The sequence below is a fragment of the Castor canadensis genome, chromosome 14 (genome assembly GCF_047511655.1).
Source record: "Castor canadensis chromosome 14, mCasCan1.hap1v2, whole genome shotgun sequence".
NCBI classification, from domain to species: Eukaryota; Metazoa; Chordata; class Mammalia; order Rodentia; family Castoridae; genus Castor; species Castor canadensis.
The window spans coordinates 17,426,435-17,442,704 of NC_133399.1; the positions used below are offsets into that span (position 1 = coordinate 17,426,435).

At 35.6% G+C, this 16,270-nt stretch overlaps 1 protein-coding gene across 1 annotated transcript; it reads right to left on the bottom strand.

The window, feature by feature from the left end:
• Positions 1–5,577: 5,577 nt before the first annotated feature.
• Positions 5,578–6,582, bottom strand: LOC109678947 (olfactory receptor 7A17-like). Its single transcript, XM_020154316.1, has one exon. It carries the CDS (start codon positions 6,580–6,582, stop codon positions 5,578–5,580), a length of 1,005 nt encoding a protein of 334 aa, XP_020009905.1.
• Between the last annotated feature and the right edge of the window lie 9,688 nt (positions 6,583–16,270).

Consider the following 16,270-nt stretch of genomic DNA (forward strand, 5'->3'; position numbering starts at 1 on the left):
GTTCATGGAATTGAGGGAATTATATTAAAAAGGTTATTTTCTTTGGTTGTTGTCTTTTGGTACAGTGTATTATGATGTAGTTCAGGCTAGCTTGCAGACATTCATCTCCATTCCTGGCTTGAAATACAGTACGATTTTTCCAGTTATATGCAATACTGCCCCTCACTCATCCATTAAAGATCTCTTGGTTTTTACTATTACTGTATTACGTCAGCTCTATGTAAATGCTGAAACATTTTCTATTATATATTGATTACTTGTTCATAAAGTACCTTAGTTGAAAAAATTGAATTTACTTCTCCAAAAACACATGTATGTGGATGAAATTTATTAGTCAAATGAGATAATAGGGAAGTTAGCAGGGTGTATATATATTTTCTATGGGGGATGGGAACATCAATGAGTGTATTCATTTGTTGTTTATGGCTTGGTACTTACAGAGAAAGGGTGTTTAGTGTGAATCACAGTTCTGGTTGGAGAGTGAGAGGCCATATTTGGTGATGGCTTTGTTAGCAGTGCCCTGAGTGGCTCAGGGCATCACCTGATGTGACATGGAGCACATGTATCTCTCTCTTGTGTGCTCTACTTTTTACATAGCTACCAGCATTCAGTCATAGAGAATTCATACTCATGACCTTATCTAATTTTAATCACATACTAAAGGCCTGTCTCTAGATGCCAAAATTAGATTATGTTTCCACTACTTTCAAACTTCACAATGGGGATTAAATTCCAAATCGTGGAAGCCATAACCATACACAAACATTCAGAATGAGTGACAATGACCTTATTGATCTCCATCTTTCCACATCTAATGCACTTTGTATGCTGTTTCAGGAACTGCTCAAGTATATGGGTGTGCACATCATTGTATATATGTCCTGCATTCCTGAGATTAACAGTCATGTTTCTCCATAAAGTTCAATGTATTAGTCATCTTTATTCTTCCAGTATTTAAAAGATTTAGTGCATGTAATATATGCTCTCTATTTTGGACATGAATTTCTATATCTCACTTCTTTGGGTCACAGTATTTCTTATGTTTCTGCACCTGTTTACTGATATTCTCTCTCTCTCTCTCTCTCTCTCTCTCTCTCTCTCTCTCTCTCTCTCTCTCTCTTTCTCTGTATTTGTGTGTATGTGTGTACATGTTCATGTACTGTGAGTGAAACCCCAGACCTTGTGCATGATAGGAATGCCCTCTACCAGTTATTTACACTCCTCATCCTATTTGAAAGGATTTTGACTGCCTTTGTTTTTGTATTATCACTGGTATTGCACAGAGTGAATGACATTACATTCTCCTTACACTTTGGAGCACCTGCTAGTTTGAGAAAGGCTTATGGTTATTTATACAGTGCTCCCATAATTTGGTTTTCCTATGAGTAAAGTGGCGTCTATGTAAGTCTACTCTTGAAACACCAGAAAGAGCCATTGATAACTTTGGATAACCATTTGATAACTTAGATAACTTTCAGTTATCCAGGGAATGGTTGAGGTAATATGAAGACACTGATTAACATTTCAAGTTGTATCTTGATATAATGGTAAATAAGGTATATTTTCCACTCTAAAACTGGATTTTTTGCAGTACTTGGGATTGAGCTCAGGCTCTCAAACTTGCTAAAGATAGTGCTCTACCACTTGAGCTCTACCCCAAGTCTATACTGGGAAGTTTTTTGATGGCAGTGGGGTTTGCTACACAAGTGCTCTTGCCACCTGAGCCAGCCTCAAACTAGGAAATTTTTAATGCCTTTTTATAAGAGGAGTATCTGAAAGCTTTTTCTTTGAATGGTCCAACCAAAAAGATATAAAGTCCATTATACTGTTCGTAGGTATCATCCCATATGTTTAGATTTCAGCACATGTCATGACCAATGGGTGGAGCAGCATAACACTTGTGTACCTTATTAGAGAATGAAGGAACTCCTCTCTTTGTTCATCTCATTTTTTTTGGTGGCATTGAGGTTTCAACTCAAGGTGTCACATTTACAAAGCAGAGGTTCTCCCACTTAAGCAACATCTCCAGCCCCATCTTCTCATTTTAACTATATTTTCTTGACCTGGTAGCAATTATTCAATATCATGATTTTTAGAATTTCTTCAAATCCCTCAACTCCCTCAAATCATTCTCTTTCTGAAGAACAAAGGTTAGCACATGGACCTTTTCAAACTCACATTCTAGATAATTGTGGAATCTGTCAGGGTGATTACCAAATACATGCTCACATGTGTCCTAGGAAGTGTTAAAATGATCAAACTCTAAAGGACATTTCTATGTAAGGACTGTAATCTTGTAAACTAGGGATGGCACAGTGCTTGTGCAGCATATTTAAGGCCCTGTATCCCATTTCCATCAACACACACACACACACACACACACACACACACACACACACATATAAGAATATCACCATATATCTGTAATTTTGGTCTTTTGCAAATGTAGGACCAAATTGGCAAACTGGATTCATAAGGCAAGATGGCGTTTCATTTACTTGATATTCTAATAAATGTTAAGGGACAGGACACAACTTTTCACTCTATGTGAATTCTGTCCATGTTTCCTTAGGAAAAATTTACTTTACTTTTATTATTTAAGCAATTTATTCTTTAAACAAAACTGAAAACTTTCCAGAGGCCAGAATATCACAAATGTTCCAGAGAATAATATAAGGTAAAGTAATAACATGATCACAGAACATAATTTACTGAGAAGTATCAGTCAAAAAGTACTGGAAAGGCTGATTTTTGAACTTGGGTCTTTTTAATTTTGTTTTGAAGATCAAATGACATTTTTTCCTTTATTATTGTGCTGGATATGGGTACATTGTGGCATTTGCAAACATTCTTACTATGTATCACATATATCTTACTTGAATGTATCCCTTCCAAATTGCTGCTTCATCTCCCCTAAACTGATTCCTGGAACAGTTTCAACAGGTATCATTTTTGTATTTCCATGCATGTGTACACATTTTTTGCACCTTATCCATCCTCCTACTCTCCCCCCACCACCCTCCAACTAGTGTCATCCCCTCTCCTCCCCCCCAGAAACTGTTCTGCCCTCCTGTTATCCAGTTTTGTAGGAGAAAAAACATAAAACATGAAAAGAAAAACTTGATGCTTTTGCTAGTTTGAGGTTAAAATAGCTACACATGGAGTTTCCTTATGTTGTTTCCATGGATACATGTATTACAACCCCAACTGGTTCATCTCTTCTAGTCTTCTTCACTCCTTCCTAGTCCCCTTCCAATAGTAGCTCCTGCCATTTTAAGATTTCTGTATTCACTCTTACACAGTGAGCATATCAACCATATTCAAGTTTTTTGTTTCCTTCCATTGTTTCATTCCTCTCATTCACAGCCTCCTCTAGTGCTACCCATGTCCCAAACATTGCTGCATTTGTTTTATGTCTATAATCAGCATATGAAGAAGAATATGCACCTTTTTGGCTTATGAGCCTGATTAACTTCACTCAAGATGATGTTTTCCAGTTCTAACCATTTACCTGAGAATGACAGAATGTCATTCTTCTTCATGGCTGAGTAAAATTCCATTGTGTATAAATACCACATTTTCTTAATCCATTCATCAGCAATGGGGCATCTTGGCTGTTTCCATAGCTTATTTATTGTGAATAGTGGTGCAACAAATATGGGTGTGCAGGTGCCTTTGTTGTAAGCTCATTCACATTCCTTTGGGTATATCCCTGGGAGTGGTACTGCTGGATTTTATGGCAGATCTGTTATTAGTTTTTTTAGGAAGAGATAATAAAAGCTAAACAATGCCCCACTCAAAGCTTCAGAGCTTGTTTCAGAGTAGTCTACAGGCAATGGGGCTCCTTCCTGGCCACAGAAGGTGGGGCCAGGTATCACCATGGCCTTTACTGCTAGAGCCTCTCACAGTTTAAACTTCTCATTGGCCCATGTGAGACCCTCCTCTTCTTTATGACCACCTTTGTGATCATTTTCCAACCAGACACTGGAAGGATGTTGCAAGGCCCCCAGACCCTTGCTTATTGGTCCCAAAGTACCACAGTCTGACAATAGCCCCACTGTAAAGATGGTGTCTGGTTAGACCTCACTGAGATCCCCATAACTGATTTAAGATTTGTTAGAACCGCCAGCTGTCCTGTGACTAGGACTGCCTGTCTGTTACCAGGGTTGCCTGGCCTGCTTTATGATTGTGCTTCAGATTCACCTTCTCCTCCCCACCTCAAGTGAGTCAAGGTTGGTGCTTCACGTTGTTTTCTACTTCTTCTGGATGACCTTTCTTATTTTCAGTGACTTTTCAGCAGTCCCCTCCCCTCCTTCATGATTCCCAGAGAATTCTTCCCTTCCCTACTTGAGAATAATGTCAGTCCTTTGTTATTCTAACACTTATTCACAATGATGTAAAGGAGCTTTTATTCATTTATTCAAGGTTATTTTATATAACTGCATTTACAAATGACTACATGGAGATTACTTTCCAGGTAAAAATACATGGATGCTAGTTTAGAGGAGCTTGTGAAGGAAAATTACATTATGGTGTAGGCATTCAGGCTTCCTAGTGAATTATGCTTTGATTTTTATTATTAACATTATTCAAAAGCACAAAATAGATGACATTGTAATTGTCCAGTCTTCACCCTTCCAGTGGTTCTGGGAAACATACCCCCCCCCTAAAAAAACCAGAGTACATTTCATTTAGAAAAATGGAAGTATTCATAGTTTTTGGCAGCACTGGAAGATTTCAAAAAATGTATAGATAATTCCATAAAAATATAAAACATGTCACACAATCCTTAATGAATAACCACCTTACACATGGGACAGCTCACTTGTACACTTCAATAACTCACAGCATGAAAAGGGATATTTTGCATAATAATACAAGGTAATAATGATAAGTAGATGATTCTCTGGTATTTCAGGTCCTCTCTGACTCTGTGAAACAATTTATTATTTCAAATTAGTTTTTCCATGTAGGTTTCATTTGGAGTCATGTGGTTGATAATTAGGTTTAATCAGTGACTGTGGTAGGAACTGTGGACACCAACCTGAATCAGAATACAGAATTCTGATGATGGCTTGAAGACAAGCCAATGATGAGTTACCAAACACACCAGTTTATTAATCTTCATTATCAGTAAGAGTAGATAAAATAGTATTGAATGAAAGAATGATGACTTAGATGTGCAAAACTGTGGTCTCACAATTTCCTCTAGTGTAAAATTATCTAATTGGCCTTAATTTTCAAGTGTACTGTTTTTCCATTGGTGGAGTACAACACATGAATGTTACATAGTAACAATAGAAAAATAACACTGCCTTTTTTTGGCACATAGAAGAAATTATTCCTATGAAATTAATTTTGTCTCCAGAAATAAATGGGAGTTCCTCATATTTCGAATTCAAGTTTGAAAATAACTTTAAGGAACTATGCAAGTGATAAAGGGAAAAACTATTTACGTCAGAGAGAAGAAAGCTTATCAAGTTCTGTTACATAAACTTTATAGAGAAATTCAAACCAAAGAAATCTAAATTCCTCCCAAGTAAGAGCAAATTCTGCTTCTGCAATCTGATGACAATGTTATAATTTCTTCCTCTGTGGATTAGAGTCTTTCAATCTACAGCAACTTTTTAGTCTCAGAAAAATGGGGTCTTTTCTAGTTTCTTTCTCAAAGAATGTTTTCAAAGCCCTCTTTATGTCCTTATTCCTCAGACTATAGATGAAGGGATTCAGCATGGGGGCGACAACAGTGTACATCACTGAGACAGTTGAAGTTGATTGTAGGTTTTGGGTCATAGCAGAACTGAGGTACACTCCCAGGACTGTACAATAAAATAAGAAGACAACTGAGATGTGAGATGCACAAGTGGAAAATACCTTGCATTTCCTCTGAGCCGATGATATTTTATGTATAGAGGAAACTATCTTAGCATAAGAACAAAGGATGCCAATGAGAGGACCGCCACCCAACAACCCAGCTACAAAATTCATCACTATATTATTAAGAAAAGTGTCAGAACAGGCAAGGTGAACCAACTGATCAAGTTCACAGAAAAAGTGCGGGACTTCTGTGTTTCTGCAGAAGGACAGCCTCAACACCATTAAGCTGTGTAACAAGGAATTCAGGGCACTTATGACCCAGCACACCAGTAACAGGAATCCACAGAGCTGGGGCTTCATTATTACCTTATAATGTAGAGGGTAACAGATGGCCACAAAGCGGTCATAGGCCATCACAGCCAGGAGGAAGTTGTCCAAACATGCAAATAATATCACAAAATATATCTGGGTGATGCAATCTATGTAGGTGATGACCTTGCTGTGTGTCTGTATGTTCACAAGCATCTTGGGGATGGTGGTGGAAGTAAAGCAGATATCCACAAAGGACAGGTTGGAGAGGAAGAAGTACATGGGTGTGTGCAGGTGGGAGTCTAAGATTGTGACCAGAATGATGAGTAGGTTCCCAAGTACTGTGATCAGGTACATGAAGAAGAAAAGTCCAAATATGAGAGGCTGCCATTCTTCACCCTCTGCAAATCCCAGAAGAAGAAAGTCTGAAAATTGTGTATAATTTCGTGATTCCATGTGCTGTGATTACAAGAAAGAGAAATATAACATGGCTACTTTTGGTATTAGGTCTGTAGAAGTCCCCTGTATAATCTCTAATTGTGAATTCCTGTCTCTGAGTATATTATTTCTTACTTTGTATTCACTACAGTTCTAATGAACAGTTCTTTTTTAGTGGTACTGGAGTTTGAACTCAGGGCTTCATGCTTGCATTTGAAGCATGCCTCCCATCCCTAAATGGGCAATTCTTTTATACATTTGAGTGATGTAAATGTAAATTCTAACCCTAACCCTAACCATTCTATTCCATGGATTTGTGAGTCTGACTACTTTAGATATCTCATGTATGTGAAATAATGCAATATTTAAATTTCAATAAAATACTGTGCCTCCTAGTGTTTCTCATCTTATTTTATTCATTATTTAAGATCCAGGCATTTGTATATTAAGACTCACAGTTTTATCATACATATATGCTACAGGAAAAATAATTGCAGTCTAGTGCCCTTGAGAAATGCAGGTGCAAAAATCCTTACAAAATGCTAACAAAATGAAACCAACCCCATGGTAAGATATTATTCCCATTTGTCATATACAAAGTTCAGTAATCAAGTTATACAGACTGTTCATTCTATAATAATGTTTATAAAATCCTGCCTCTGTCATGAAAATCTATCCACTTCCTTCATAAGATCTCATGTTGATTTAGTTCATCATTTTTTAACTTGTTCCTTTTATGGAAGATCCAGAGGAACATACATCTTCCTGCTTTGTTCATTTATGTGTTTTCTCCAACATGAAAAATTCTGAAAATGTTGAAAAAATTTACAATGGTAAAAATTTATACACTAAGGAGATTCCTGTGGTAAGTAAATTGTTTCAAATATACTGTATTGAATGAAAATCCAAAATATATTTACAACCAAGTGCTCTAAAATAACAATAGATTAATCCCATCAATGAAGTTTTATTTCCAGATTTCATTGACAAAGTCATATAAAGCAAATAATAAATTTCTGCTTTTTAGGAACAGTGGAATAAACACTATCCTAAGTTATTTTATAATAGAAAAACATAAATGGATTCACATGTGCTTTGGACACTGGGCACTATAGCAACCATAATTGGACTAGAAACCATGATCAAAATAATATAATAGCTCGCTTTATGAGTTGTTACATGCACTTTCTCACTCATTACTCACAGTAGCCCCATGATACTAATCATTTATACCCATTGTACAGAAAGGGAATCTCCATAAACATAATGAAGCTTCTATGTATAAAAATATACTTATGAGAAGTATGTGGGTGAGTGTTAGCTTAATGCAAGATAATATGCTTCCCAAGATTTCAGAAGATGATGGCTACTTATAAAAATAGAAATAACGAAAAGCAAAAGTAATAGAGAAATAGAGATATTTAATAAGAAGTCAAAACATATAAAAGGAGATTATTATTGATCACACAGAAGAACTTTCTAAATTTCAAAGGCAGTTGTAGGTGTATGGAAGGATGGGAGCCAAGGGATGAACATCTTGTCTTTTTTCCTTTGAATAAATACCACTTTTTGAGGGAAAAAAAGGCAATTGTGGGTTAGGACTTCAATAAATTTATTCATTTCCACTTCCACTCCAGATAGCTATATACAAATGTAAAAGAGTTAAATGGCAAACAGCAAACTGAAAAAAATTTTGATACTTTCTTTTAAGAAATGAGATAAAATAGTAGACACACTCAGTGCCCTTAGAAGCAAATGACATGTAGAGCTAATGACAGAATTTAACCTAAAACTCTTTAGTTTTCCTCTTTACCTAACAAACAGAATTTTGGTTATGCAAATACTTAGCACAGGAGAAATCACGATGCAATGGGTGTTTTCACTAGCTGTTATCAAAAGGATTCTAAGTAGTCCATTATTATGGTCTTTGTAATCAATATGGAAACAAGCTTAAACATATTCCATAATAAAACTAAATATGAAGAATGACATGAGTGTAAAAGGTGAACCATTGGGTAGGAGAACCAGTAGTATGAGGAGGGTGAAAGAAGAGCGTGATAGGGGCAAACATGAATGAAGCACTTTATATGCATGGATCAAAATAGAATAATGTACCCTTTAAATTGTTTAAGTGAGGGCTTGAAGCAAGAAATAACAATAGAGGGATTAATTTGATCTAAGTAAATTATTCATATGCATGGAAATATCACACTTAAGATACACGAATAAAAATTTTTTAAAAAATGGAAAAGTTCACTTACTTCACAGTACATCCCTTTAAACCTAATAGTCACCTTTCTACTCCCTAACTGTAAAACTCCTTCGACATGCATTGTCTGACTTTATGAGAATATATCACACCATTTCTTCCTTCAGTCTAATCCAATTCCAATCATACAATTTTCAGAAATTATGGCAGTGTCTAAAAGTCTATTCTCTTAAAAATGTTAAATAAATTTCCAGTTAATTAATAAACTAAGCACACACACACACAGCAATCTCTCAGCTTTGGGGCTATGCTGACTGGGTCCTGAGTTGACTTCAGGTAACTTTTGTCACCTTCCATTTTTGCTGAACATTTCCCACAATACTTCTGTTGTCTTAGACTCACCTGTATGGGTTCTATAAGAAGAAGGTCTCTGTGTGGAAATCTGGATTCCTTCTTGTATGGTTGATGAGGCAGACTGAAGCTTGGCCCCTGACAAGACAGCAGGAGGGATTGTTGCATTTGTCTTCCAGCTGGGCTTAGAACTCCAAAAGGAGCCACCATATCCTGTCCAGGATTGTACCCTCTGAGTGAGAACATGAGGGGATGTATTTATACCTCCCTGCCTGCTCATAAGGTACATTTCATTTTGTTACTCCAACCACTGCTCACCTGATTTCCCTCTGGGACATTGGTGTGAGGAGAAAGGAAAAATTTCCTGCTCAATCTGTGCTCCCAAGAGACCAGATCAGAAATCACTTGAAATGAGACTTTATTATGCCTTCCCCACGAAATTACTTTCCTTCCACAAGTAAAACCTGCTTTGCTGTTTCTCATAATCCTATAATTATCTCCATAGTCTGAGGTTCCTGACTTTGCTAGATTTCATAGAATGCCAAATCCTTGACTTTTAGAGAGGACAAAACTCTTTATAGTTTCAAAAATTACTATGCAACCCCAAAACTCTCCCTTTTCCTCATGGTAGAGATTTGTGTACATTTCTTACAAAACCATAGGGGCATTACTATAACTCTTGGATTTTTCATATTTTGTGTAATGTATGTAGGTTTTTAAATTTTGGAACACAATAATTGTTACTAAATTTTCATTTATTAAATATTTGGTAATAATAAAATATATTCTTAATACATTTTATGTAGCATGGACTGAAGTTAGAATTGGAGGATTGCCTTATTTAATTTTTACACATGTCCATTTTATGTTTTCAGTACTTTTAGGACTCACTTTTCATTTGCAGATTTGAGACTCAGAGTAGCTCAGTGATATTCTCCCAGTAATAAACTAAGCGAGGATGATCTCTTTTTGGAACTGCATTAGGGCATGCTCAGTTCTCATGCTGTAGGTCAGTTGTCCTCCACTAGGGAGGATTGTCCACCCAGGAGATACTTGTTGATGTCTGCAGAAAACTCGAGATGCTACAACTGGGGAGGTGGTGTTGTCCCTGGTGGGTTGAAGCCAGGGATGTTGTTCAACCTTCTAAGATTCACAGCATGGATCACCACAAAGTATCATCTAGCACAAATGCCACAAGTAGGTAGGTTGAGAAACAGAACTGTAGATGACAGCCTTTCCTACTTCATTGTGAATGGGAATTCCCTGGGGATAGTGTTTAAAGGCAGATTATGATTGGACTAGGTTGGCACAGAAACTTCTTATTTGTAGCCATCTTGCAGTTGAGAATGTTGGTGACTGTCCCAGTTGTTTGACCATTCTTTTACTTTAATTGAAAGGTTTAAATTCATTTATTTAAGCTTCATAACACTTTGTGGAATGTACTTTGTGAAATGGCTAACTATAGCTCATCAATACATGCATTAATTCACATGGTTATGTTTGTGGCAAGAACACCTGATTATTCCCCAACAAATCATTATTTTCCAATAATAAAATATATTGTTAATTATAGTCACCATGTTGCACAGTAGATCATTAAAATTATTTCTCATATCTTATTGTAGCTTTTTACCATTTGAACAGTATCTTCCTGACCTCACTACCACAATCACTTCCTTTCCTGATAATCATTGGTATATTCCTTATTACTATAGCTTTTCAGATTCCAGGTATTAGATCATCTGAATTTGTCTTTCTCAGCTCTTTTTTACTTTATGTAATAACTTCCATTAACATCTTCATTATCCCAAAAGACAAGATATTTGTCACAAGTTTCATAGCTGAATTCCATTTTGCATATTTTACATTCTTTTTTCCTTTGATGGATACCTAGGTGGATTCCATACCTTGGATATTTTGAATAAGGCTGCCATGAATATGAGTGCATGTGTCCTTCGAAACAGTGATTTTATGTTCCATGGATATAAACCCAGTAGTGGGATTGGTGGATCACACTATAGTTGAATTATTGAGTAGTCTGGCTGTGGTTGAGAGTTAGAGTCAGTGTAGAGATTTTAAGGCTACTCCACCAACAATTCTTCCACCCACTTTCACTCTGGTTTTAGATTGTCAAATGTTGGAATCAATAGATCAGTAAAAGTTTATATTTGCCTCTTGTGTACTTCTCTCATGACAAGAAATTACAGTAATTGCATCCTTATGTATAAACTTGCAAAATTCTGCAAGTAACATTTAAAAGAACAAGTAACATTTTAAAGCTCATAACAAATTATCTAGAGTGGAGAAGGTATTGAGTCTATAGCAGGAATTATGACTATCACCTTCTTTCTTACTTACTAAGTTTATTGGGGCAACACAAAGTTTTCTTGGGACAGGAGGTGAGTCAGACATTGCTCTGCTGCTGGGAATCAGCAGTGGTGATGAGAATTCATTCCAGGGCCCAGGGAAGTAACACAAAGCTTGAGAGCCCACTGTGATTTTAATCCATTAACTTGCTGAACACTGCAGCTGACCAGTGTAATGTGCTATAGGGGACTGAAGTTAAACCAAGGCTTCCTTCTTGTTTAAGCAATTGGTCTTTCTGAATTATTTTTGAAACAGTAGACTTTCCCTCATTCCTAGAAGAACTTTTTCTCTGCCCTCTAATTTTCATTGGCTAAGTACTTACATTGCTCTTCTTGCTTGCTGATATGTGGTCACTTGCAGACATGTTGAATGCACCTTACCCTATCATGCAGATGAGTGGTGGAGGAACAGTTGTGTCTTCAATGCTAGGAATATGGTGTCTGGGTGGTTCTAGGACCACAGTTCCGTGATTCGGGAGAGGTTTCCTTTCTATCCTTGTACTGGTGAACTGATTGTGACTTCAGGAGGTCGAATGTTTTTTGAATTCCTGAACCTGAATTCTCATTGCTACTCAATAAACAAAGCATTTTAATGTTGTCATCTATAGTCAATGTAATTGCTAGGAATCTGGAGATCAGAAATCAATGAAAAATTTCCAATCATTTTTTTTCTCCTTGTGGCTATGTCTGAGATCAGAAAAAGTGCAACCTCCCACACCTGTCATTACAAGGCTAACCATAAATATAAAAATATTAAAAACAGACAAATGATGACAACATATAATGATAAAAGGATTTATTCTAAAATAGAATATAGAAATTGTAAATACATATGCACTCAACATTGAAGAACCACAATAAATAGAGCAACTAATAATGGTTGCTCAACTGTTCAACCAAGATAGATCAACCTGATAGAAAATAATAAGGAAACATTGAATTTAAACAACATTTTGGACAAAATGAATCTAATAAATTTATATGGAACATCCAATCAAAAAACAACAGAAATTACATTCTTTTCAAGCATACATGGAGGTTTTTTCAGGAGAGTTCATATGTTGGGCCACAAGATGAGTCTCAGAAAACTTATGAAGATTGAAATTATATAAATTATCATTCCATTCATAATAACTTGACTGCACAAACCAATATTAAGTGGAATTCCAGAATATATTATAATTAAACATTATGCTTCAAAATAACCAATGGGCCAATGGTTGAAATACGTTGGAGATTTAATAATATCTTAAGTGGAGCAACAATGGAACCACACATTATGAAAACTTATGGAATGAAGCAAAAGCAACCCTAAGAATAATGCTTATACAAATAAGCACCTCAATCAAATAAATGCCACATTACAAGAAAACAACATCATGTCTCAAGGAAATAGTAAAGGAACAAACCTAGCCCAATGATTACAGACTGAAAGAAAACAAAAGCAAAAGAAATAAGGAAAATAAAAACAAAGCAGATATGAACAAAACATTAAGAAGGGAGACAATATAAAACATCAATAAAAATCTATGTTGTGTTAGAAATGATAAAGTAAAATTGACAGTCTAGCTTGTCTAAGAAAAATAGAAAATACTTAAATCAGAAATGAAAGTAGAGACTTTACACCAAATCATGAGAAACTCTTGTGAATACGTATGCACTAAAAAATTTTAAACCTAGAAGTGAGAAAATCCTCAGACACATATAATCTATTCAGAAGAAATTAGGGAGAAACTGAAAGTCTTCACAGCCCAATAATAGGAGAGGAGAATGAATCACAGAAGATAAAAAAAACCAGATGGCTTTATTAAGCTGAATTCTACCAAGTTGAATTTTACCAAACATTTCAGAAGAAATAACATTATTCTTTCTCAAACATTTCAAAATGCTGAAGGGATAGTAATTTTTCCACACTCTTTCTATATGGCCAAAATAACCCTGATACCAAAACCCAAAGAGGAAACAGAAAACTTAGGACCAAGATCCCTGATGAACATAGATACAAATATCTTTAACAAAATGAGCAAACTACATCCAAAAGTACATCAGAAGGACTCTGCACTATGACCAAGTAGGATTTATCTCAGTGATTCAAGTATTGTTAAACATACCCAAAGCAATAAATATAACCCATCACATCAACCAAATAAAGGACAAAAACTCAGCATATGGTAAACTCAGTATGCGCAGAAAGAGTGTTTGTTAAAATTTTACTTTCTCTCATGATAAAACTGTCAACCAATTAGGTATAGAATGAATGTAGCTCAAAACAACAATGGCTATACATGACAAAGCCATAGCTAGCATCATACTGAATGTGAAAAGTAGAAGATCTTTTCCTTGGAGATATGGAACAAGACAAGGGTATCCATTCTCACCACTCTTATTCATAAAAGTGCTTTAAGTTATAGCCAGAGAAATCAGAAAGGTGAAATAATAAACTGGAAAGGAGGAAGTCATACTGCCCCTCTTGCAGATGACATTATTTTAACATATTTGTACAATACATTTTCAATTTGTTTCAGGCATATGATGTGTAATGATCAAATTAGGTTTATTGGCATTTCCACATCTAAACATTCATTATACATACTCCTCTTTTCTATGCATTTGTTAAATATAATGAGTTATTGTATACAAAAGTCACTCTGCAGTGATGTTGAATGCCAGAATTAATTCCTCCTATGAAACTATATGGGTACCTTCTCTCCAAACTACATGACCTTATATTTAGAAAAACCCAGACTCTACCAGAAAATGGTTAGTACTGATAAAGTAAGTGGGAGGACATGAAATCAACCCAGAGACATCTGCCACATTTCTTTACACCAAAAATTAAGTAGCTGAAAAAGAAATCCATTAAAAACAATTAGAAAATGCCTGGAAAGAAATTTACCAACAATGGAATAATCTCTACAATGAAAACTTTAAAACACTAATGAAAGAAATTGACCAAGACACACAACATTGCTAAAATTGTTAAAATTTCTGTACCTTGCAAAGCAATCTTCAGACTCCAGATGCAATTCCTATCAAAACACCAATGACATTAGTCACAGAAATGAAAAATTCATAGGGCTGGTGGAGTCACTTAAGCACCTGACTAGTAAACATGAGGCCATGAGTTCAAACCCAAATAGTGGCAAAAAATTAATAAAGAAAACAATCTTAAAATTTAATGAAGTCACAATGATCCCGAGTATCTGAAAAATTCCTTAGCCTATAGCACAAAGCTGGAGACATCCCAATATCTGACTTTAAAACATCTTACAAAGCTATAATAAACAAAGCAAGAATGGTACTGACATAAAAACTGACCAAAAATAGTTCTGCACTTAGAGAAAATTAATTTCCAATTAAGGCATTTGGAAACTACAGAGGAGACAGATTTCACATACTTGCATGAAATAAACTGAAGAGTCCTCTTGCAGTAATTTTATCTGTGGCCACCATGGGATTGTGGGGAAGAGACAGTGGAGGTGATCTAATCAATGTAAAATATAAGCCTATTTGGAATTATCATAATGAGTTCCTCTGTACAATGAATATATCCTAGTAAAAAATAATGGAAAATAATAAATGGTGCTGGGAAATTTTGCTATCTCTATACAGATGAAAAGAAGTGGACTCCTGGATCTTCACACACACATATCTCAAAATGAATGAATGACTTATATGTAAGGCACCAAACTTTAAATCTATTAACAAAAATAGGGGAAAGACATAAAAAAATTGTTATGGAGGAAGACATTTTGGATCAGACCTTAAAAGCATAAGCAACAAAAGCAAAACCAGGCAAACTGAATAACATCAATCTGAAAAGCATCTGCATTGTAGAGGAAACAATCAACAAAGTGACGAGATAACCTGCAGAAAATATTTGCACGTTTTCACCCTACATGGTATTGGCATACAAATCATCCAAGGAACACAAAAACTTCAATGACAAAAAAGTCAGATAATCTGATTAGAAAATAAGAAGTAAGACAAAATTAAATAATTATCACATGTTTTCTCTCATATGTAGAATTTAAAAAAAGGTTGAAGGGGAAATGTTAGGGAGAATGAAGGGGAATACTGAGAGGAAGAAGATGTACTCATGGTAGAGTGGTGGGTATTAGGAGCATAAATATGATCAACCTGCCTTACATACATGAGTGAAAATGAAACACACCATTTGTACAATTAATTTATATTAATAAAAATGCAAAAACCCTAGGAAATTATCAGAATAGCCATTTTCAAAGAGAACACATACAAATGGCCAGAAGATATATGAGAAATGCTCAACATCACTAATTATAATGTGAAACAGAACACCTCAGTCACAGAGTTTTCACCTAGAATTTGAAGGATGCCCTGGGGTTGGGGTAGTAGCTCAGTGGCAGAGTGTTTTCTTATAATCGCTGAGACCCTGGATTCAATCTATACCACTGCAGGAAAAATGCAGGTGAAGATGAGGAGCAAGGGACTCTTTAATACAATGTTGGTTAAATGTGAATTAATTCAGGCATTATGTAGAACAGTACAGAGGTTCCCATAAAAGAAAACTGAGCTTAGATTTGTCATCTGTTTGAGCAATCCCACTATTAAGTACAAATCCGAAAAGGGAAATCAGTATATAAGACACATATTACCTCCCATTTAATTTCAGGATTATTCACTGCAGCCAAGTTTGTGGAATCAACCTGAGTGTCTAAGGAAAATGGACAAGAAAATGTAGTATATGCACACAATGGAATATTATTCATCTATAAAATATAATGAAATCCTGTAATTG